Genomic DNA, 25,183 nt, shown 5'->3' with positions numbered 1-25,183 from the left:
AAGTTCTCTTTCTTGCTCTTGCAGGGCTCATTGAAGCTGCTGGAGCTGGTCCGATACCACACTGTTTCCAATGCTGAGGTGAGTGTGGATTCACCATAGCTTGGGAGCTCAAGAGAAATTTTCCCCTCTCACGGCAGGGGTTTTCCGAGAACAACCTCCTTTCAGTGCACCCCACAGCAAGGCTTTAAAGCAGGATGGCAATGCCTCTGCCTTTTCTGAGGACAGTCATTTCTACAACTGTCTAAGGATGCAAGTGCAGCAATATTTAGAAAAAGTGATAACTTTGCTTAAACTGGATTCTACAGAGAAGAGTATAAATTAATGTCCTTTGAATCATAGAACAATAGAATCACCAAGGTTGAAAAAGACCTCCAAGATTATCCACCAGTCCAACCGCCCACCCACCACCAATATTTCCCTACTAAACCATATCCCTCTGTACCACATCTAACTGTTTATTGAACATCTCCAGAGACAATGACTCCACCACCGCCCTGTGCAGTCCATTCCAGAGCCTGATCACTCTTTCAGAGAAGAAATGTTTCCTATTATCCAACCTGAACTTCCCCTGGAGCAACTTGAGGGCATTCCCTTTCATCCTGTTGCTGTTACATGGGAGAACAGGCTGACCCCCACCTCGCTACTACCTCCTTTCAGGTCATTGTAAAGAGTTATAAGGTCTCCTTTTCTCCAGACTAAACAACCCCAGTTCCCTCAGCCTCTCCTCATAAGACTTGTGCTCACCAACTTCTTTGCTCTTCTCTGGACACGCTCCTGGGCCTCATTGTCTTTCTTGTAGTGAGGGGCCCAGAACTGAGCACAGTACTGTAGATGCAGCCTCACCAGAGCTGAGTACAGAGGGACAATCACATCCCTGATCCTGCTGGCTACACTGGAGCTAGGATGCCATTGGCCTTCTTGGCTACCTGGGCACACCGCTGGCTCATCTTCAGCCGAGAGTCAACCAACATCCCCAGGTCCATCCCCAGGCTCTTCTAACTACTCTGCCCCATGCCTGTAGCATTGCCTCGGATAGTTGTAGCCAAAGTGCAGGACCTGGCACCTGGTCTTGTTGAACTTCATCCCATTCACCTTAGCCCATTAAGCTGTTCAGATGCAGCAAGCAACTAGCTCTGCTGAAGTTTAAAATAACATCCCTAACTTCATTATGCTAACAGGTGAGACAGTGCAAGGCTGCCCATGGAGCTAGAGAAAACTGATAGGGTCCTTTGCTCATCCCAGAAACAGAGGTGGTCTTTTTTGTGAAAACTATTTGAAAAGAATAATGATATTACATTTATTTCAATTCATTTATATTCATTTCAGCTAGAGATTGCCAGTCTCATCTCAATAGGGCACATCCGAAGCATGGCGAAGCAGTTCCTTTACTTTAACACGACCAGTGCTGTAAGTCCAAGGCAACTTTCACTTGTGGCCAGCTCCCTCTGAGCTAGGCAGCTGTTTGCATATCGAGAGGGGGAAATGGAGTGGACATCAGCAGAGGAATTTCTCATTAAGATGAGGCAAAATAACTCAGCCCACTACTTCCAGCGACTGTTAGAAATTAGTACTGTAAAAGATGCAGGACAAATGGCTTCTGTGTGAAGACAGCCTGCAGTCTCTTTTTTCTTATGATTAGCCCCAGTCCAGGAGTGGTCCTCATTTATTCTCTGAGTAGTTTGAGGTGAGGGGAGGGAGAATTATATTTCAAATATTTTAGTTAAAAATTTCTCAGTGCATATATAAGTATTTTTTAATTCCCTTTTGATACTATATTCTCTGATCCTGATGAACCTAGTGAATACTTTTTTAAAGGTGTTAATTTGTCTAATAGTGCTTTTGATAAACCAGACTTATCAATATATTGAAGTTCCTCTGTTCTTTGTGTACTGTAATCAAATGTAAATGTTCTGGAGAAAAGATTCATATATGAAAATTACTGTAAAGGCAGAGCAGTTGCATGAGTAAGTGCAGAAAGAATAATTACTTTTTTTCCTGTGAACTGGGATGGCTCATAAATTGTCTCCCATTTTCTCCCCTCTCTACTCCTTTGTCAGAGAGGGCACCGCAGAACCCACGCCTATGTCTTTTGAAACCAGGGTCCTGGAGCCATTAGCGGTCTTCTTATTCTGGCCAAGTTTTTAGTCACCACTTCTACAGGATAATGGTACAGACTAAGGGGAAAACATCAGATGTCTCTGTTGTCAAATATTATAAAGAAAATGGGCAACATGTGCTTGCTTCTTCCATAAATAAGTGTAAGAAAATCGAAATAGCCAATTAGAAATGAGAAGCATGACTAGAATTTTTTAAAATGGAAGGATCCAAAATTGGGAAGTTATGAGAGTTTTACTATTATTAATAAAAATTTATTGTTTCACAGGGACAAGTCTTGGTGAGTGGAGAAGGAATGGAAGAAACCGATATTGTTGCAAAAAATGGTCGCATTTTTACTCTTGCAGGAGTTCTTATCCCACCCACCATTGTTCCAATTCTGCCACATCGGTGTGATGAGACAAAAAGTCAAATTGCAATGGTAAGATATATGTAACACAAATGGTAAGATATAAAATACAATAGCTGCACCTACTCCATGAAACACACATAAAAAAAAGAGAAATCAATGTAACAGTGAAATACAGTCACCTGGTTAGCAGTGCAACACAGATGATTTGCAAACAAGGCACTCATTTGAGCACATCCTATACCACATTAAGACTCATTTAGTTTCTGCACTAGTCCTTTTAAATATATTATCATTTCAGTCAAGTTTTCTCCTTGAATTCCTGCATCCCACTTTGCATACAGGTACACCTTCAGCTGTGACAAGTTCCTGGGAAAGGTAGTTCAGATCAGTATTTTCATTTCCACTGACTATGCAGGAAAAGGAACTATCTATCTAGTTACAATATCAACATAATAGGGAACTGAAAATTACTGCATGAGAAAGTGTTGCTTTCAGAAGCCAAGACTTCTCCTACTTTTCCCAGTCTTCTTCAAATCAGCATTTATAAACCTGTTCTGTGTTTCAATGAGTGGAATTTGATACATCCTGTTCAGTTTGGCAACAGAGTGCAGGCCTTTACACTTGGTAACACTCAGGTGCTTTTTCTGGTAAGAAGCCTGAGCATCAGGCTGATCCTTCAGTTTGCAGTAAGAGTGGCTCCTGTGAGCTATAGTTGGATCGTGTTCAAGCACATATTAGGGCCAGTAAACAGTTCCGGTACAATGATGAAGAACAATTACCAGCTGAGCTCTTACAAGAGTCCAAAACCACTGCCTTGAAACAGATTCTCAGCAGAGCTGAACAGCATCAAAATTTAATGAAGAAAACACAAGAGTTGGCAGCAAGGAGCTATTACCTCTGGCAGTGACTCCAAAGTGCCAGCTGCATAGTGAGTCCATAAATCAGGCAGAGCACACCTAGGACACTATAGTACTTTGAATTCCTTATCAGAATCCTACTCATAATCTATGAAAAAAAAGTGATTGAAAGAAAAAAAAGATAGTGTCTGGCACAAAAATGCTTCCTCAAACTGAAGTTAGGCACTTTGTCAGCTTTGAAATCTCCATGCATAAAATACAATTTAATGTTCAAGGCTTTGTAGCAAAGCACTGATGCCAAGGAGAATACCAGAATGGAGCAATGGCTTTGCTGTTCTTAGCAGACATTTTGTGTCTTCATTACTCTCAGAAAACAAGAACAATATCATCTTGTAAACCCAGCTTGTGGTATCACTGAAAAGGCAAGGTTTGTCAGAACTGGAGGTTACAGGCATCTACAACAACTCTACTTTGCTAAATATAGAACTATTACACTAACATACACATACTCGTGTAGCTGTACTTGAATGCTGGTCATAACTACAAGGCTCAAAGTACGCTGAAAAGAGATGAAGACTGAAACAGTACAAAAAAGTTAGAATCATAGAATCATAAGGTTGGAAAAGACCTCTAAGATCACCTAGTCCAACCACCAGCCCATCCTCATTATGCCCACAAACCATGTCCCTCAGTGTCACATCCTAGGTGGAGAAAGGGAGCAATAGGTGATGCTGAGTGGCACTGAGCAGCAAGGAGAGCAGTGCCATCAGAGGAGAGGTTTTCCACAGTTATCAGGCAAGTTTCTGAGTTCCAAAGGAGAAAAGAGGCACTTGAAGGGATTTTCAGAAACCTAAACAATAGTAGAAGCCTAGGATGTTTCCATCATGATTACACAGCTTATCACAGAATTTTAACAACATGCTTGTGAAAATACCTTTGAACCACAAACCTTTAGAACATAGTAGTGGCACCTGTGATGCACAGCTATGTGATGCACAAATGCTTTCATACATCTAGTCCTTTATTCCTTAACATGTTGTATGACAGGAAGGACGACTAAATCCAAATCAGTACTTGATTCTGCCTCCACTAGCTCCAGTGATAAGTGTGTGGGGGAAATGCCATAATTCAGGTTCATGTTCACTTGTCTAATCATTATGAAACACAGCAAAGTAACACACTGGATGCCTGCTCTAGGATTTATTCTAGATTAGCAGTCATGAGCCTCATGGCTTTGACAAACTCGATATCCATCCACTGAAAGGCTCATCCTCTCTGAGGTTATTGCACGCTGAGCTTGTCTGAGGACTTACCTTTAAAACTGCCACTGCAGTTTATATCTCTTCAGTGCTGTAATTGCCAGTCTCTGTCACCACCATCTGGTGGTTGGCTTAGCTGTTGGGGAAAGACAACTAAGAGTTGAAAACAAAAGCAGCTACATTTGGAAGGATCATAGCAGGGTGACAGGTCTGGCACATGGAAGCAGAGAATATATTTCCCTTCACTGCCTATTAAGAAAACACATTATCCGCATACAAGACTCAACTAACCTGTGGTCTTCCTAAGAAGAAATAAAAATTCTTATGTAAGTATAGACTCCACCAGACCCTCAGACAATCTTCATCAATGCGTTATATGAGGTCAAGCAAAGGACACCAGAAAGTTTTTGCCCATGGTTTCCTTCTGTTTAGGAAGCTGCCAGGTCTTTAGAAGGGAGTGGAGGACTGAAAATTGAAGATGAAAAGGAGGAGGGAACAAATATCAGAGCCAATTTTACAGTGCCTATCATCCAGAATTTTGTGTCTTGGTAGTTAGTATAATGCCTTGCCAAATGGTAATCCTTACTGTCTCCATCTAGGGTATCTGCACAAGTTGTTTCTCTCATGCATTGCCTCCCTGTCCACCAGATTCCAAGCCAATCGTAAGTGACATTTCCTGACAGATTCCCCCACAATACAAAATGTATACATCTGTGTGTTGTTTGCTGCTCTTCCAATACAGTGAGAAAAAAAACAGATAGTATTACAGAATACTGCATAAAAATATAAATGTAGGCAGTAGATTAGTCTATTCTTGGCAACAATTTAAGTATCAGGTAATTTTAACATTGCTTTATTTCCTGTAGCAAGATCCCCCAGAGTTCATAGCAGTTAAGACACTTTTCTCAGGCAAAGATCTACTTAGAATAGAGTTTGGCAGGAGGCTGAGGTGAGGAATTAGAATTACTGTGGTTATGCTTTGGGAGTTCGTAAATGAAAAATAGAGGAAGGACGCATTTGAATTAGACCACAGATCTGTTAAAAATTTCCTTTTGATTAAGCATCCCAGAAGTAACTGTTTGCAGGAATTTTCTTCCCCATGTTGTAAAAATTCACTGGTAGTTAGTCCTATATCCCATATTCAGTATGAATCACAGGTAAAATTAAGAAAAATCACGATGCATAATTCAACAAATTTTAAAAAATTGAGAATATGTGACACTACGACAAGATGCTTCGTTATCCAATTAAATTATGTTCCAGTATTAAGACTGTACCACAGCACTGTGCATTGTTTATAAATACTAATGTTTCCATTCTGTATGGTTTTCAGCCTTTCTCAAAGCGGACATGCATTATTGAAGGCCCAGCCTTTCCAAAAACTGGTTGTACGAGATACTGCAAAATAACAGTCAAGGTACACAGTTACAGTTCCTTAAGATGAAAGGTACACAGAAGTTTTCGAAAGGGTTGTCTTGTGCATTGTGACCCATCCTTCAGGGCTGAGATACACATGCAGATAGATGGTCACGCACTATCCATGTCAAATTTTTGCCAGTATCCTACCTGCAGTAATTCCTCTCTACAACACACGCATACACCAGTACTTCCAGCAAGGCTTTTCAGCTGCCATATGTTATTGACAACAACGATCATGCACTAACTGGGTTCGTAGCCCAAACACTGTGATGGCCGCTTTCAGCTGCACCCATGAAGAACAGCACAGTGTGGAATCCTTTCTCCCAGCTGTCCCTGCCACCAGACTTCATGCAGTATTCAGTAATAATGAATAACAAACAATCCCAAAGCCACAGCCCACTTGCTCTGCTGTAGTCCTCGATGAAGTCTTTGGCCTTTTGGGGGGCACTTACACATTTCCTGGCTCCCAGGGCTCTTAGTTAGGTCCTGGTGCAAGGGATTGGTGCCCTCCCCTATCCAGATCCCTGTCCCTCCATCTGTCTCACTCAGGTCTAACCATTCAGTCAGATGGCAGACAGCACTATTTGCTTAATTTTGCAGGAGCCAAGGTGTTGCAGAGGTTTCTTTGGCCCCGACTGCAGTCCATGCCCAGGAGGTTTCTCCAAACCTTGCTCAGGAAATGGACAGGTAAGCAGAGCCTCCTACCCCATCCTGCTCTCTCTCAGTTTTGGGAAGGATGGAGTGTGTCCCGAAAGCCCCTGGATCATTTCTGCATTACAGGATTATTACAAGAGGTGTACAGTCCAGTGATGGCCGTGAATTGAGGGTTCCATTAAAAAGAGAAGGGAAAATGAATTGGTCTCCTCTTAAGCACTTGAATTGCAGGTTTGCCTGGTCCCAACATAGAAGCAGCAGTGTAACAATAAGCACAGGGAAAGCTTTTGCATTAGAAGATGTTTTTCATTAAAGATGAGGCTTTTTCTAGTTGCTTCTCATAACCACAGCATGAACAGATCTATTACCTTTTTTCAGGGGAGAGATAATGATTTATTTCCATTTATACATAGAAATCAACTTTCTTCCATATTGCAGTGCATGGATGGCCTGGATGGAAATGGCACCTGCATTTGTGCTGAGGCATATCAAGGCTCTCTCTGCCAGTTCTGCTCAGACCCTGGCAAATATGGACCTCAGTGTGACAAAAGTAAGTACAGCCACACTTCCTATGCCCAAGAATCATAGACTTGTTTGAGTTGGAAGGAACCCTTAAAGGCCATCTAGTCCAGCTCCCCTGCAACAAACTGGGACACCCACAGCTAGATCAGGGTGCTCAGAGCCCCTCCAGCCTGACCTTGGGACATTCACCACCTCTCTGGGCAACATGTTCCAGTATCTCACCACACTTATCATGAAAGACTTCTTCCTTATATCCAGTTTAAATCTCCCCTCTTTTAGTTTGAAACCATTTTCCCTTGTCCTATCCCAACAAACCCTGATAAAGAGTCTGTCCCCTTCCTTCTTACAGCCCCCTTTTTAGATACTGAAAGGCCGCTCTCAGATCTCCCAGGAGCCTTCTCTTCTCCAGGCTGAGTAGCCCCAGCTCTCTCAGCCTGTCCTCACAGGGGAGATGTTCCATCCCTTTGACCATTACTGTGACCCCCTGTATGCACTCCAGCAGTTCCATGTCTCTCCTGTACCGGGAGAGAATGGGATTTTTTCCTTTATACTCTAATAACACTAAGGCAGGTGTTAACTGCTACATAAAGAAACTGCATGGCAGATGAGCTGGGTGCCTCTGAGGCAGGTTCATTTCTTATTTCAAAGGAATAAATTTAAGCCTAGACTTAGAGGAAGTCTTCTCACTGGCTTAACTGGGCTTTCTGTAAGGCTCATATCTCACTTGTTATTAATTTATTGTTTCTTTCTTTTCTGTCTCCTTCACATGAGTAATTGAAATGAAAATCTTTTCTATTCATTGCTGTTCTGCTGTTGCCCACACTTAGAAGAGAATCTGCCTACAATGAGAAACATATGCAATCTAAGAACAACTAAATCTATAAAGAGATTGTGCTTAGGGCTGCCTATTAACTATCCCTACTGAATAATTTCTGATCTATTGAATGGTTTATAGTTCTAGCATGCATCTTCTGTACACTGAAAGATTTAATCTTGCTATGTCAAACCCTACTGAATTTAATAGAATCATTAAGGTTGGAAAAATCCTCTAAGATCATCTAGTCCAACCACCAGCCCATCCCCACCATGCCCACTGACCATGTCCTCAGTGCCACATTCACATGTTACTTGAACACCTCCAGGGATGGTGACTCCACCACCTCCCTGGGCAGGCTGTGCAGTGCAGCACCACTCTTTCTGAGAAGAAATTGTTCCTGATAACCAATCTAAACCTCCCCTGGTACAACTTGTTTGAAAGTCCATAGAATAGGTGACATGAAATATAAATATATTCCCCAACTTTATAATCCTTTTTCGTTTGTTTTTTTTTTTTTTTTGCTGTGAAACAGCCTGCAATTCATCAATTATGCTCATTAAGATTCGGAGGCACATGGACAAAAACTGAAAGACAAATTCTATAAGAAAAGGTGATATTGCCTAAGCTCCAGCCCTGGCCAAGCAGTGTGGTTTTGCTTCACTAATCACTACTGGCACTTCTTGTGAGTGCAGAAGCTTTACCTATCACACTCATTGGGCACACTGCTGTGCCTCCCATCAGCACTGATCAGTGCAGCCATATCAGTGTGGGAAGGTCTGTGCTGCTGATTTGGGCACTGGCCCAGGTGGCTCTACGCTGTGAAATTTTTAGGATTGCAGACACAGTATTTGAAGGCTTCGTACATCATTGAAACTGTATCAGAAGTTGAGCAATTAAAAACTTTTCCTTAATAGCCTAGGATACAGTACTTTGCCGCCCTCTCTGATATACTTTAAATTTCATTGATAGATAAGTGCCCTACAATAGATGTAAAATAGTTATCTGTGAAAGATGCCTGAAAAGACATGGATATGATAAATAAACAATGACTTCCTCCAATAAAAAGAGAAAAAATACAGAAGATTAGATACCAGAATAAAAGAGGAATCAATTCATAAGAAATGCTATGCAAGGATAGATGTCTTTTCCCACTATGGAATTGCACATTGTGTTCTATCTCTGGTAGAGTGCCTCTGCATTTATGGGAAGTGTGATAACCGAATAGACAGTGATGGAATCTGTCTTCCTGGATCATGCAGAAATGGATACACTGGGATATTCTGCGATAAGGCAGTTGTTCCCTGTGAGCCCTCTCTGCAACTCTGCCATGAGCATGCAGACTGTCAGCTTATTGATGGTGCAGTGAGGTAAGTCAGCAATTTCCATCTAATTAATATTAAATACAATGCAGCACTTTCCTACTTTCTTGATCAAAACCACACCTTGTAGCAGTACACAAATATCAGCCTCTGAACTGCTGCTATGCAGCAAATAAGCAAAAGAACACAGCACATACACTTTCATTTCCTGGTAGGAATTAAGAGCTGTCAGTGCCCTATCCCATACATTACCTTAAAGACTGATCAGATAGATGCATATGGATCTGATCATTGTTAGAAGGCTGCCTTCCTTCTAACATCTACAAGGGTTATGTTTCTGACCTTCCCTTAAAGAACTAGCAGTTTGAGCCTTACTGAAAAACAGTTAAACTCCTACTGCAGTCTGGGGATAAATAAATGGATCCAGTCAGCCCAGGTACAATTCAGATGCTGCAGCACTATGAGTTTCAGCACAAGCTATCCAGCCCTGACAGAACCGCCCACGAAACTCTGTTCCTACAACAGCTGTCTTGCACTTGCTTATGCTCACCTTGGCCATCACATGCAGCAAGTTTGCTTCTTGCTGCATTGCACTAGTAATGAATCATTGCAGTAAGCAGAATGCTGGATGCTGCATAACTGTGCTTCAGAAATTCCCCCTTCTTGGAGAAAGAGGGACCAGGGAAAATAAAGGAGATCTTGGTCTTGCATGCATTTCAAGGAGAAAGCCATCAGTGGAAGAAAGACCAACAATTTAGAGGTATTACTTCCACTTTGCAAAGGTCACATAAGTGCTGAATTAATTTCACTCCTAATCTCATACACAGAGAACAGATCCCTGGTTTGACTTAAAACAGTCACATACTTTAGGGAGGGAGCTAAAAAAATGTATGCACTATTTGCATCATGAATCCAAGGTTACCAATTTTAAGTTGCCTATAAATAGCACATTACAGTGGAAAATATTTCCTTAATTTTACAGCTACCCTAACACATTTAGTGATTTTCCTCTCCTCTTGTCTCTATAGCTGTGTTTGCAAGTCTGGCTATGAGGGAGATGGCATGACCTGCAGCAAAGTTGATCCCTGTGCTAGTTTAAATTCAGGAGGCTGCAATATACATGTAAGTATGGGCTTTCCCCCAGAGCCTGGCACTACAGAAAAGCAGGCAACAAGCAAAGTAGTAAGCAAGGTTTGGCTGAAACATTTCCAAAAGGAAGCATCACAATTTTCACTGCAGTTTCAAGGTCTTTCTCTGACAGGGACATTGCTATTGCTTAGACTTAAAGGCGGATGCCACTTAACTGTCCTGAACAGTGTCATGGCATTGCCAAGGTAATCCATGACATGTTCCAGCCAAGCAGCAGCAACACAGCTCTGGTTTACCCCATAGTGAAAACAAAGCTAGGATAAAAAGGAACTTTCCATCCATTCAGAAGTAGCTACAAGAAAGTTGTAAGGTAGTACATGCCCAAGTAAGGAAGTAAAAACCTTTAATCATTAGCCTCTCTCACAGGAGCTACTCAGAAGTCTGTGTGCATGGGACATCCACCACAGCTGGCATTTGCCAATCCCAGTATGCAGGCCTAAGGTCTGACCGCGGAGACATTAACACATGGGGGATTTTATTTCCCTTGCTGGTCCGGGATCAAAAGTTGTTTGAATGTTAGTAGGAGCTTTGCTTTTTGGTCCCTGTCAACAGTTTTGTGGATTAAAGAGGATTTGATGCTCCATAGTTTCTACTGCCATAGGCAAAAGCCTACTTCTTTGCACCAAGTGCTGATTTTACCCAAAAGATTTCAGCCTGGTCCTTCTGCCAGCAGAGGTGGGCAAGCCCCCATGGTCCAGCTGCTCTCTGCCAGGTTTACATGCCCTTGCCTGTACAAACAGAGGTGATTTTTTATGTCCTCTGCCCCCTCCCCAGGCTGAATGCATTCAAACAGGCCCAGGAGGGCATGTGTGCGCTTGCCAGGCAGGATGGACAGGTGATGGACGGGACTGCTCAGCCATCAACAACTGCCTACTGCCCTCCATGGCTGGGTGCCATGAAAATGCCACTTGCATATACATTGGGCCTGGTCAGGTAAGGCCTCACATTCTTCTTGCCTTCTTCATCAATTCTCACCTATTTTGTTGGGCTGGCACTTCCTGCCCTTGTTCATCCCCAGGCTTTCCCTCCCTCCAGGCCACAAGCCCATTTCCACACAAAGCAACCTCCCACAGCTCCCATTCCAGTTTTTGCTATGTGTTATTTCTCCAGGAGAAAATATTGTAAAGTAAGTACATTAGGTGTCTAGTATTAAGGGCTACTGGAGGTATTAGTCAGTCACATTCCACTGAAGTCACTGGAGCTATGCAGAAACACCAAAAGACTTATCTGCCACGTCTAGAATATGTACACGGTTTTAATCATTATAATATATTGCTGTGTTTTTTTGAAACAACAGAATGACTGCAAGTGTAAAGATGGATTTAGGGGGAATGGAATTGAATGCACACCCATAAACCCATGCCTGGAACAAAATGGAAAATGCCATCATCTGGTGAGTAATAAGTCATTCTCTGAACAAAGTGTTCAGATACGTATCACACCTCACCTTCTGCACACACCATAGAATTTCCTTGCCATTTCAAGCCTGCAATTTTTGCTCAAGATGAAACAAAGCTTTCCAATCCAAGCAGTGATACAGCCACCAAAAACACTACACAAGTTACGTCAATATGGTATGTGCATTGGGCTGCTTGCGATTCCACCTTCACAGAAGGGCTATCTCAAGCCTGGAGTGAATGCCTACTGCTTCTCTATCAGCAACTACAATCTGAATGCAATAGTGTTTTGAGATACTTCCTTGAGTCACACATCTCCAGCTTGACATTTGTCAGTTTTACCAGTAGCTGCATATGTTCAATGGACCTACAGGCTCAGCAAGGAAAACAATGGGACAGAGCTAAATTAAAAAGCAGAGAGGAGCTGTAGCAATCGAAAAGACCAACACGATGGAAAAGGCAAGGGAATTAGTGTGCTCAGTTGGTGGAGTTTATCCTATAGGAGGGTAAGGAGGTCCACAGAAGATGGAACAGAAATATTTGCTGAGGTAATGTCTGTATATGAATGTATATTGGGAAGTGTTTACAGGCCATACTTGCTCTGGAGTAGCCTCCTGAGTATTTGACAGTCTTTCTCTCTCTCTCTCTTTCTGGTTCAAAGGCAAATTGTCAGCTTGAGCCTTCTCATGGCTGGGAGTGCGTGTGCCCAAAGGGCTATGAAGGAGACGGCAGAATATGTTATGGAAATGCTGCAGATGTGAGTAAGATGTTCATCATCTCCAAGCGCGGGACCTAGTGCACATTTCTTATACGGGATCTTAACCAGATAACAAAGTCATTATAAACAGTTAGAAAAATATGATGCCCAACAGTGCTGTCTGCAGACAGTGTTTCCACTGGAGATTCACGTCTGATACAGAAATTATCTGTTGTATTCAAAAACTTATCTTGGAAAGAGGCCTAACGGATATAAGTGTATTTCTTTAAGACAAATTATAAAGCGCCAGCTTCAGAATCCTAACTTCATATATTCTAAGAAGTCCTAATTTCATATATGCTAGGCACTCATGTCCCAGCTGGGATTGGCAAGCTCTCAGCTCTATCAAAATTCTGCCTTGTGCTATCTCATTTGAGATGGTCAATTTATCACGTTACTCAAACCATGCAGACTGACAGACAAATAAAATCCAAACAAGTAAATTGGGGAAATAAATATGCATTTAACAGTGTAGGAAAAATGAAAGTGTCAGCTGTCCGAGCCGTTGGCAATAATCTTACATGCCTCTTGGCACTATCTGCCATCATTGCTTATACCATCATCTATCTCTGTTCCAAGAACTGTGGCAGAATAAAAACAGAATTGCATGCGAGATGTTGTAAAAATAGCAATCAAAACAAATATCTTCCTTCAATTAATTTTGCATTAAGTTAAGAAAAGACTTAGGTTTATGTTCCCAGAAAATAAATCCTCAGCCTGAGCTCAGTACATGTTATGCCCTGAGGTCAGGTGCATCTAATTACACCAAAGCAATGGATGGTTCAGTTATCAAAAAGCATTGTTAACTCACCATTCCCATTCCCAGAAAGTACTAGCACTGGAAAAATATGAAGGCTCTCCCTTTCCATGCATACTGAAAACCTGCCCCTCATGTCACATCAGCCAGGCCACGCACAGTGGGTTACACCACAGGCTACAGCAAGAGTATTTAGTACAGCTTGTTAGAGCTTACATAGTCATTGTTCTCTCTTTCTGTTTCCAATCAGGAGTTATCTACTCTATCAGAGGCAACAGCATTTAACCAGTGGGTTAATGTAAGTACACTTTATGGTTGATACTTTAGTATGTTCAAGTCTACAGAAAACCATAAGTCTTTCAACCTTTAGAAATGAGAACCCCAAGACAATATTCTGTCACACTGCAGAGACCTAAGCTCTGGACAGAAATTGGAGTATCGCTCCCACTAGTCACCAGCCATACTGATCATCTGATTCTTGGTTTCTCCCTGAAAACCAGTTCCTGGATCCAAATTCAAGTGGGCAAGAAAGTTCCACATGTAGAAGAGTTAGCTACAAGCCTGCTTTCTAAAGCAGGGTCTACCTAGGCCATGACTCTCTCTGTAGCAGCAGGGTACAAGCAGAGCCTGAGTATGCCCCAAGCAGATCCTCTCATCACTTAAACTACAAGCAGGTAGAGAGTACACGCAATGCCTTACTGCTCCCATTCTCACTGAGCCCAGTGCCAGGAAAACGACTATATGGCTGATCATTGTATTGCTGCTACATCAAGCAATTAGGATAAACAAATTCTCCATCCAGGCTTGACTTCGGTGCAGGAAATGAAGTGGATTAACTTGTTTGGCTTTAGATCAGGGAAGGAACACCAACTTAGATTTTATTAAAAAGAAGTCCTAGATAGTCTGATTAACACTGACAACTTCTTATTTTGATGTGTATTGCCTATTACTAGAGCAACAGTAATATTAGAGATCCCACCCCACTGAGATGGGCATTGGTATGAATAAGATCAAAAACAGTTCTTCTACAGAGTTTAAAACATAAATGTAAGAAGTGTGCAGCAAGTATATGGACACATGAAAGGAGCAGTGATGTGTTAATGAATGGCACAAGAGGCATCAGACACGGCACATTAGCTGCTTTCATGCTTTTCAAAGTTCGACAGTTTGGGGACCATTAAAATGTGCAATTGCAAAAGGAAGCTCAGGGAGCTACTTGAAAGCAACGTCGGTGTGGCTGACTTAAATCTGTTATCTGTCTCGCCCTGGGCTCAGACTGCAGCACCAGCAGCTCTAAAGAGAGTGAAACTAATGAAATTAAAGAAATGAGCATGATAGGAAAGGCTGCTCACCTGCTAATGTGCTCTTTAGATAATGAAGCAGGAAAAAAAAAATGAATTTCTTTCTTGGGAGAAGATTCTGTATTTTTTACTGAAACAGAACTGTGGAAATTTCTGCTACACTTCAAAGAGACAGCATTCCTTAAATAACAGTAGCTAAAAACATGACCAAGATAGGGAGGTACATCCATCTGTGTGGTTTTTAACTTCATACTTGAACAGGAATGTGATGTTTACCACATTTCATAACCAAAGATCTCTCTTGCTGATCAGGAAGGATGAGAAAAGGAAGCCTGTTGCTATTTTTATACTTAAATATTTGGAAGGGGACAGTGGTGATGGCTAGAAAGAGAGATTATCTTAGCAGAGACAAAATTCCCAGCTATTTTAAAGTTGCCTTAAGGAACTGAGTCCCTTCTTGACTTAAAAACTGGTATGGATATTGAAGGACTATCCAAGATAAGCCAGGCAGCATACCAGCCACAGAAGTGTAGAATACAAGTTCATATGGCTCCCTCAAGTTTTGCAGTATCAAAAATGGCAAGTTCTGAAGCCAGTGAAAAGTTTGGAGAACCACATATTCAGCAAGATCACATTCCATTCAAGTCTTCAGCTCTCCTTTTTCTACCCCACAAAAATCAATCAACCAACCAACCAACCAACCAATGAATCAGTCCACACAAGTGGGAAAATCCTCACCAGTGAAGATTCTCTTTATCTTTGAGGTAGACATGGACATATGGGAGATGATGCATACTACAAAGCCTACATCTCCCAGCTAAAATCATGGCTGTCAGAGCAGCAAAACCCATGGAAGTGCTGGTGGGCACTGGTATACATCTTGAAAAATCCCAGCCATGTCAAATAGTCTTGCTCCAAATATGAACGTTGTGTTACATGGATTTCTTGTTTTATGGATCATAATCTTCCCATCTATTAAGTAGGGAGGAGTGTTCTGCAAATGCAGGTTACTGAAGTTATTGGTGACTAGCAGAACTTAGCCCACTGATTTTCTTCTTTAACATTTAGGAACATAAAATAGAATCCAGGAGATGGGGTAGCTTTGGTGGGAGGTGACTTCCCTCACATGTTTCATGATAAAAAAAATCAATTCTGACCTAAACATTCCTATTGCCCTTTAAACGCTGGCAATCTATTCTGTGAAATATAGATACTCATTTTCCATTTTTGTACAGCTCTAAGTATTTCTGTTCAAGTCATTGCTCAGTATAATAGTTTTTCCTCTTCAGGCTAGTCACAAAGCACGTCACATACCCCACCTTGCTAGTAAGTCAATGGCTTCTATTTATAGGTCATAATTAGGATTAATTATTTTACTTTCCTTATTATTGTGCAGGATGCTGAGTTAAACTCAGTGTTGTCCACCACATCAAATCTAACTGTCCTCGTGCCTTCTCTTCAAGCAATTGAAAACATGGATGAAGATGAGAAAGATTTTTGGATGTCGAAGAGTAATATCCCAACTCTACTGAAGTATGTTAATGGTTTTGTTTGTTTTTTCAATGAATTGCTTTTCATTCCAAACAAGCCTTTGATATGAAGCCCCCACAGCAAGACAGCTCTGATATTTTTAAGGAAGGGATATAGTACTTTACTTCTAGTTACAGTGCTATAAATCTCTGTAGCAGCTGCTCTGAAAACAAAGACATTATTTGTGTCACGCCAGAAATGTTTAAAGGCCAAGCTAAGATCAGAACATAGTGAACTGGGCATTGTACAAACCTCTGCTGTTTTAAACCACAGTTTTAGACGTGATAAATGTATTCATTGGGGGGGGGGGGAACAGGAAACAAAAAAAACTGAGAAAATACAAAACCTTAAAATCCAGTTAATTTCCTTTAGGTATCATCTATTGACAGGAGCTTACAGCTTTGCTGATTTCCAGAATTTATCATCTTCTGATATGCTGCCAACATCTCTACAGAGCAACTTCCTACACTTATCTAAAGAAAATGGGGTGAGATGACCTGTAAACCACTGTGGTACAGTACGTAAGACCCTGACATCACTGCTGACAGCATGCTCCTGTTACAAAACCATATAGATATTATGCATCTGTATTTTTAGAAAGACTATGCCATAAAATTAAAGGAATAGATCAATTATATGGGGCCCTCTTGGGAAAAGATTAACTTGATTTTCCTCAATTCATCAGCAATATGATTTATTCCTAATGTCTTGTAGTAAAACAGAAGTGCAACCCAGGCCCAGAACAGTCTGTGAACTAATCTAAGACAAAACACACCAGGGAAACCCAATAACTTATCTTAGGAAACTGGAAAGATAGGAGGAAGAAGTGATAACATGCAAATATCTGCATGTGCAACTCAAGAGTCTCAAACCACACAAAGGTATTTTTAAAGGTAAATAGCTACCACTGGCAGCCCTTCATCCTCAGTCTTTTTATATAGTACTCTATGTTCTGAGGAGGAGGAGGATTTTCTAGACATACCTGTGGCACATTTAAGCACATCAGTCCTGTTACAGGAGGGAAGAATTCTCTCCATTGAGGAAAAAAGCATGTGGTCCCTGAAGGACACAAAGACACAGCAGCATGTGACAGTGGAGGTACAGAAAGGAGCTCACCCTGACTCAGATGGGGTGAGCCCACCTGCCCCAAACAACCAACCCAGTGTAACCATGTGGCTTTGCTGGTCTGCAGGTGGGTACAGCACACAGCCCCCAGGTTATGGTTTCCAGAAGAGAACCTAACATCTGCGCCAGACTGGTGCAAAGCAGAGCCATGGCAGAACCTCAGGCCAGAGTCTATGAAGCTGTGAAAACCCACAGCACAAGCCACCAGGAAACCATGGCCACCATGGTGCCAAACCCTTCCTTCTCTCTTCTTGTCCTTTCAGAACCTCACTGTCGAGGGTGCTCACATCGTGACTGGTGACATCGCATCCACAAATGGGATCATACACGTTATTGATAAGGTATATGGCCAAGCAGAGAGGGTTTGTTCCTCTGCGCCACAGTGCAATGGAACATAGTCAGTAGCTCTTGCAAACAGATTATCTGTGCAGAAGAACATTTTCTCCTCCATCTGCAACCATAGCATTTGTACAGGCGGGATACACATTTGTATTGATGTGGGATGCAACTGTTCTCTTTCCAGGTTCTGACCCCTCTGAGAAGCACCATCATGCCAAGTCTGCTGGCCCGCCTGGAGCAAATGCCCGATTACTCCATTTTCAGAGGCTATATTATTGTAAGCTTTCACATCTTTTAAGGATAGAAGCTTGAATTTGAACTGGTATCAGAATATCAGTGATCATTCTGTTTTGTTTTTTTTTTTTAATGTGTTTTGCAACAGCAATACGGCCTGGCAAATGAAATAGAAGCTGCAAACACATACACAGTGTTTGCCCCAAATAATGATGCCATAGAAAATTACCTGAGGGATAAAAAGGTTGTTACTCTGGTACGTATTACTCACAAGATATGTCTTAACAACTGAGCATCTCATTTCAGTTTGAAGTGGATGGATTTGAAAGGATACAGAAATAGGAAGAGGTTTTCATTTTCCAAGAAACTACTAAGTTCGTTATTACCACCAGCAGAGATGAGGAGGGGTGGATCCATGTATTTTCCTGACTTGTTAGAAGAACATGGCTACTTGTTCTGGGTTTTGGCCTTCTCTGGATTAAAACAACTCTAAGAATATTCAAGGCATTGGACTAGGCTTTCCCCTCTTACATCCCCCAAAAGGAGATCAGTACAGGAATGACCAGGGATAACACTGAAATGAATTTCCTAGGTGAACAAGTACAATCCCCTGTCATCACTAGCAACCTCATCATTAATAGCACCACAAAATATTGTAAATCTTTCTTATAACTATCCAGACATTGTCCCCATCACTCCTGCTGGAACACCATCCCACACCACTTCCTGCAAACTGTTCCTAGCATCAGCATTCAAGCACCTCTGGCCAGTCCCACAGTTCAGAAAAATACCTGAAGGTTTCCTGGCTAGAAAAATTTCCTCTAGCAAACCCCATTGCCACTGCCCTCCCAGAGCAGCCCCGTGCTAGGCCCAGGCCCAGGCCCAACACAGCCACCGGCTCCTCACACCAGTGTGGATGTGGTCATCCCACCTCCTCTGCCAGCTTCAGGCCTTACTCCCAGAGCCAGTTTACACTATTTTGACAGCATACTTCTGGCCAGCTCATATCCCTTTATTCTTATGCCAGCATCATGCTTTAACTGAAACATACTTACCCTGCCACATTCTGTCTCTACTTCTATAGTCTCCATTTACGGCCTGGAAGCTGAGCGGCGCAACATTCGAATGACTCATCCCAAGACATTAACCACTGACCAGTTGTCCCATAACAGAAGTCCTGATTGCTATCTCACCAGAAGAAACCATGCATTATCAACATAAATCTTCTCAAATGACTTTTGAATACTATTTTAGTTAGTTTCAATGTCATCATTTCCACATCATTATAAGAAGCATCTATAATAAATCTCTGAGAAACACGTATGTAGCTTTAAAACATCAATCCTATTAGATTCGTGTTACACACAAGCAGAAGTCCTCTTCATTTTCACTGTTCACCAGTATGCTTCTTCCATCTTCTTTCCATACTCCCAAATCTGTCTGGCATGGTGATTTGACAAAGAAAGCTGTAAGGTGAATTCTGCCTAAGTCTTATACTCTTTACCAAACACCTCCAGAGAACTTTGTCTCAGAGGGAAGAGATCAGCACAATGAAGAGATCCCATTTCATGGCCTCTCAGGTAGCGAGGTTTTGTTAAGAGTGACTTCTCATGCTTCTGTTGACTAAGACATGAGACATAAAGACCAGTACTTCACCCTGTGGGCAAAGCCAGGAGACATCGCAGATCTTGCAGCCTGGGGTTACATCATGTTTTCACACACTTTCGAAGGAGCAGAAGAACAAAGAACAGTGTGAATGTTCAGAACACAGGGACAATAGGCAATGGGATTTCCCATAAGTCTTGTTTACACTCTGAGAAAAGCTATCCCAAATAACTTTTCGTGCTTTGTTACATAACTGAATTTAATTGTGTGTTTGCAGGATGAGGACCAAATCCGTTATCACATTTTGATAGATGAAAAGCTCCTGAAGAATGACCTGCACAATGGCATGCACAGGGAGACCATGCTTGGGTACTCCTACCATGTTGGATTCTTCCTCCATAACAGCCAGGTACTGCTGTCCACAGTTCTTCAATTTCATGCCTTACAAGCAGCCAAAAAGAGCTGTGCAGCCCACGATAACTTCTGGGCTTAACAGCACAAAATATGCCACTCAGATGGAATGCTGCTCTCAGATCTAAAATTCAAAGTCACCCTTAAAGGGATCTTCAATTGGATTTGATTTCAATTATACTTTTTACATTCAGCACTGCATTTTAAAAACCACTGTGGTAGATGTGCGTCTCTAGCAGTCACAAGCTTGCATTGTAAAACAGTCATTAATCTGACCTCCAAAGAGCTATTAAAACCTACCTTCAATTATAACACATCAATTCTATTTTCTGCAGATTTATTCCCCTTTCAGACCTAAGAGCTTTAAGAACTTGGCAACGTATATCAATTGGTTTTCAACAGCACCCGTGAGAAAGTCAACCACAGAAAGATTAAGGAACCCACCCCATTCTGTGGCACAGACAAGAAGGGAATTTAGCCCTTGTTCTTCTCTACCCCAGAGCTCCCTCTGGGCATAAGCAAGGGAGGACAGAAAGCTCCTCACCAAAACAGTTTCAGCCCTGCTTCTTGTCATGCAGACTCTTCGAAAAACAACTGCTTTTGTGGTGGAGGGGGGCGTGAAGGGAGCATGGGGTAGCAGTGTGATGCTGAAAGCCCTCCTTGAAGGACCAGCTGCGAGGAGCTCTTCCCTGAAACACCCTTGCCCCCCAACAAGGCAGCAAACACAGCCCTTGGCTTGCTTCAGGCTTCTTCTTCAAAGCATTTACATTTTGCATCCCATGGTAGAAAAAGCAGCTCTGACAGATCCTGTTGCTAAGTAACTTCAACAAGCTGCATCCATCCCATGCCCTCCAGTTCAGTAAAGCTCTTAAAAGCATCAACTGAAATGCAAGAAAGTGCTTCAAATCGACTGCACCCTTCAGTTTTCCAGAAGCGAGCCATGTGCATCACTCCTTCCTTCACTCACTACTCTTCAGTTACCAATGAGTTAAGAGCTCTGCTGCTGCTTTTTGACTAATTGCATTTCTTTTGCAGCTATTTGTAAATGACGCACCTATAAGCTATGCAAATGTTGCTACCGACAAAGGAATTATTCATGGATTGGGAAAAGTCCTGGAAATCCAGAAGAACAGATGTGATATTAATCATACTGTTATCACTGTAAGTGGCTCTCTTCATACAGATTCCTAAAGGCCCATCAGAGATATCCGTAGCAAAACATGGCTAAAACATACAGGATGCATGACACTACATTCCAGTACAGAATGCCCGCATTATCTACAAAAGGATATTCCCACCAAAGTTTTTTGTATCAATTAAGTTTGATTTGATCCTGCAATCAGTGTACTGGCAACCTGGATAAGACAATATTAGAATACCCCAGGAGTAAGCTAGTTTCTAAGCTTTAATTTTCGGAAAATAATTATGCACTATTTTAATACATCTGTTCTACCAGATGACATGTTTGTCAAGTAAAGCAGGAAGTGGGGAGAAAGAGGAAAACAAAATACTTTTAGTAAGAAAAAAGATTTCTTTTCATTCCATAAACAGATTGCCTCTGCCTTTGCACATGAACTCCTTGTGCCCTCCAAGTAAAGCACTCTACCCCTTCTGTTCTTTTTGTACATGAAATCCAAATGGTTCTACATCCCTCTAAAGAAGAGATGTAGCTTCCTCAGACTGGCAGAGAAAAGTTCCTTTGGCTTTTCTCCTGAGTGATGGACATAGGACAGCAAACCAGCAGTTTACTTCCCTTCTGATGGAGCCCGCAACCAGCTAGACAAGGCAGACAAAGTGAAACTGGTGCTTTGGCCAAAGCAAATCGAACAGGCATGAATTTTTGTAGCCTAATTATCTTTGTGGCACAAGCAAACTGTACCCAAGGTCAGGGTTTGCTTCATATTGTGCTTGAGTGGGGAGGTGTTCGGGAAGCATCACTTTACAAGAGTACTGCAAAGTATCTAAATGTGTTTTCCTTCTCCTTTCATTTTGCTTAAGGAAAAGTGCAGAATTTGCTCTCAACCAACAAGTTGCCCCCCTGGAACAAAAGAAATCGTAAGTCTTTTATTGTACATACTTAAAATATATATATCAAAACTTAGCATAGACACATTCAATCCCCTTTCACATATATAATAGCCTCAATTTTAACAAAAGTCATCATAGTTACTTTAGTATGCTACATTCATTTCTCACAGCCAATAGCATAAATCCACTCTTGATCTAAGCCACTCTGGGAGCAAGGGAGCAGAATCAAGAGCATTTTAAAGATAGCTTTGTCTTGAAAGATCAGTTTTTAGTTAGCACTTTGTCACACGAAGAATCCTCCAACTGCAATAGTTACCTCTACCAAGCAAAACTCCCTACTATGAAGGAGTTGAGAACAATCCAGAGTACATTTGCTACCCAAGCAGCTTTCTCACCTGTCAGGTCAAAGAACAGGAGGGCAAAATCAGCCTGGCTCTGTGCTGTGAGTTACGGTCACACAGACTTTGAGACTGTAAAGACTGTGGGTGCCTGGTTCCCATATATGGGAACTGCGGATATTTAGGAGAACCCTATCAACCGTAAGGAGATCTAAAGTCTCTTGATGTCTGAATTTTTCTGGGAAAGACCCTCTGTTGGCATCATATAATTATTTTTTCCTTGAGAATTTTCATTTTTAATTAGACTAATTGTGTCACTAATAGGATCCAAAAGAGATCAAGTCCCATCCACTCCATTAAAATAATTGGTCGGCAAAGCCCAACTAAAACACTCATGGTTAAAACTCAAAACCATTAACATTTCATTTACAACAAGCAGCTGAATGCTTATCTCAGCCTCCTAACTAGTGTACAAGACTGGCCTTTTTACTCCTGAAAGCAAACTTTCCCAACTATGTCCAGACCTGGGAGATAATGTACCAATGGCTGTTTTTGCCATACTTTGATGCTTGGTTTTCCAAGAAGAATTAGAAAGAACGCAAAATGTTGCAGAAAGAAAAAATCTTGTCAAGCCTCAGAAAAAGTTTTTCTTCAGTTCTGAGCAGAGACAATATTAGATACATTTTTTAAATGCAACAGGGAGCTGAATTACTTTGGCTGCATATTCTTTAGCAAAAGTCATTTTATCTAATACATTGTTATTGTTATAAATATTTCCTTAGCTTTCGTTACAAATGTGTGAGTCAGTGCACAGCACATAGAAAGTTAATGCCTATTTTTTAAAAAACATTGGAAAGCAGCTGATCAATACTGCTCAGAAGTGCAGCTGTTTCTCCAACGTTCTCTCAGGCAGGGGAGAAGAAATACTGCGTCTTCTCAGAAAACAACATGAGATTATACACCATCCAGATTGGGTGCCAGCCAAAGTGTGCAAAAACCATCATTGTGAGTACACCATTCCTGTCACAGGGAAGCCAGGAACCCCCATCCATGTTCTTCACCTTCCTTGTAATTGTCACTAAACACACAGAGCATGTCTGTGCGGTCTCTGACAGCATTCCTTCTTGTATCTTGTATCCATCTAGGGTCTAGATGCAGCAGAGATGGGATAAAGGCTGCCGATGGCTTGAACAGAGGAAGGGGTGGGATGCAGTAGCACTTTGGAAAGGGTCACAATGTGCTTGTCCTTCCACCTTTCCCATGGTGACCTATGTTGACTCTATGAGTGGGCACAGTGGGGATGGGTTGACGTTTAGACTTGGTGATATTAAAGGTCTTTTCCAGCCTTAATGATTCTAGGGTACTATGGTTCTATGTCCCAGCAGGGACTTGGGGGAGCACAGTAAGGAGCAACAGCAGAGCTAAAGCACTGCTAAACTTCAGGCCTCTAGCTCCCTCCACCCAGCATAAGACCCAAGAGACAATCCCCAGTGGCATCCTCCTTGCTGCCATGCTTGAGGGTCCCCGCTGCTCTGATCCTGATCCAGTTTCTCACTCTGCAGACCAGGGAGTGTTGTGCCGGCTTCTTTGGACAGCAGTGCCAGCCCTGCCCTGGCAAGGCGGGCAATGCCTGCTTCGGCAACGGCATCTGCCTGGATGGCATCAATGGCAGCGGCATCTGCCAGTGCGGAACTGGGTTTGCCGGCACGGCCTGTGAGAGCTGTGTCGAGGGCAAGTACGGCCGCAACTGCGATCAAGGTACTGAGTGGCCTGAGCTGCACCTTTAATGGCCTTGTCAGGGGATGCAGGGGTGGAGGATGGAAGGAAAATTTCAAGGATTGCATGACGCAAAGTCACTGTGATTAACAAACTACATAACTGGTTTTAAAAGTAGGGTGTTTTCCATGAGGTTTCTAGCTGATTGAGGGAAGTCTCATGTTATGTCTCCAAGGGAAAGGTAATATCTCCTTAGTTCTATCTGCGTCCATTCTATGCTCTTGAAAGCTACATTGCTTATGGATTAATTGGCCAGCCCTCCCAGCCTTTTCTTTCATAACTTTATCTTTCCCTGTAATTGAATTTTCTCACTATCTCCTTCTTCAGAGAAGCCCCTACATAGAGACGCTACCCCTACTCTGGAGTTCTGTGGGCTTCAAGCAGCATCCACCACAAATAGTCATCCTGAACACTGATTTTTCACCAACATTTCCCATTAAATACAGTTTCAAATCTTGTAATTGGGATCAGAGGGAAGATTTGAGCAAGATCAGAGCAAGGTTTGAGTTTGGATTTATTGTACACGCTGGTTTCCTCCCATCTCTCCCCACAGCATGTGCATGTGTCCATGGGAAATGCAGCAGTGGGATCAGTGGGGATGGATCCTGTGAATGCGACATCGGCTGGAGGGGAGTGACATGTGAGAGCGGTGAGTGCCCTCCTTGTTTTCTGGGAAAGAAGTTAGCATTTTAGGAAAGGTCAGAATTGCAGAAGTGAAAAGAGACTAGTGTCAGGCATCCAAGTGCACTACCAGATATCCAGCAGCTTCCCACTGTGCCTGTGCTCAGGGATTTAATCACTGTACTAATAGAGACTCAGCTGCTCATGAGACTTAAATGCCATACTTAGCTAATTCTCTAGTCTTCTCACCCTATATCTGTCCTAGAAGAACATCCTGTTTGTTAAGGCTGTATATTTTGCAAAGCAAGGTTAGCAAGCACATTTTGGTCCTTAGATACTACTCTCAGGGGTTTCAATAAGTTGATTCAGCTATACAACACTGGATATTAAATTATGGTCTCACTAATGCAATAAAAATTGACTAGCAAATAAATCAGTTTGCCTTGATTTAATACAGCTCCTCTATCAAATTAAATTATATTTAGTCAGACATAATAGGAA

The 25,183-nt window shown here is 42.0% G+C and overlaps 1 protein-coding gene across 3 annotated transcripts in view; it reads left to right on the top strand.

Annotated features, from left to right (window-relative positions):
• Positions 1–25,183, top strand: part of STAB2 (stabilin 2) — a 79,478-nt gene that overhangs the window by 27,528 nt on the left and 26,767 nt on the right. For all 3 annotated transcript variants that reach the window (XM_021387346.1, XM_021387353.1, XM_021387360.1), the window contains 24 exons: positions 25–78; positions 1,327–1,407; positions 2,384–2,536; positions 5,183–5,245; positions 5,917–6,000; positions 6,603–6,689; positions 7,095–7,206; positions 9,182–9,362; positions 10,343–10,436; positions 11,238–11,396; positions 11,761–11,856; positions 12,522–12,617; positions 13,625–13,672; positions 16,072–16,208; positions 16,578–16,692; positions 17,594–17,671; positions 17,854–17,946; positions 18,052–18,159; positions 19,786–19,917; positions 20,955–21,080; positions 21,918–21,974; positions 23,195–23,290; positions 23,848–24,043; positions 24,615–24,710. In XM_021387346.1, coding sequence (XP_021243021.1) covers positions 25–78; positions 1,327–1,407; positions 2,384–2,536; positions 5,183–5,245; positions 5,917–6,000; positions 6,603–6,689; positions 7,095–7,206; positions 9,182–9,362; positions 10,343–10,436; positions 11,238–11,396; positions 11,761–11,856; positions 12,522–12,617; positions 13,625–13,672; positions 16,072–16,208; positions 16,578–16,692; positions 17,594–17,671; positions 17,854–17,946; positions 18,052–18,159; positions 19,786–19,917; positions 20,955–21,080; positions 21,918–21,974; positions 23,195–23,290; positions 23,848–24,043; positions 24,615–24,710 — 2,542 coding nt within the window. The remainder of the gene's footprint in view (positions 1–24; positions 79–1,326; positions 1,408–2,383; positions 2,537–5,182; positions 5,246–5,916; positions 6,001–6,602; positions 6,690–7,094; positions 7,207–9,181; positions 9,363–10,342; positions 10,437–11,237; positions 11,397–11,760; positions 11,857–12,521; positions 12,618–13,624; positions 13,673–16,071; positions 16,209–16,577; positions 16,693–17,593; positions 17,672–17,853; positions 17,947–18,051; positions 18,160–19,785; positions 19,918–20,954; positions 21,081–21,917; positions 21,975–23,194; positions 23,291–23,847; positions 24,044–24,614; positions 24,711–25,183) is intronic.

The sequence above is a fragment of the Numida meleagris genome, chromosome 1 (genome assembly GCF_002078875.1).
Source record: "Numida meleagris isolate 19003 breed g44 Domestic line chromosome 1, NumMel1.0, whole genome shotgun sequence".
NCBI lineage: Eukaryota > Metazoa > Chordata > Aves > Galliformes > Numididae > Numida > Numida meleagris.
The sequence above is the reverse complement of the archived record's forward strand: the minus strand, read 5'-3'. Positions and strand labels throughout refer to the sequence as shown.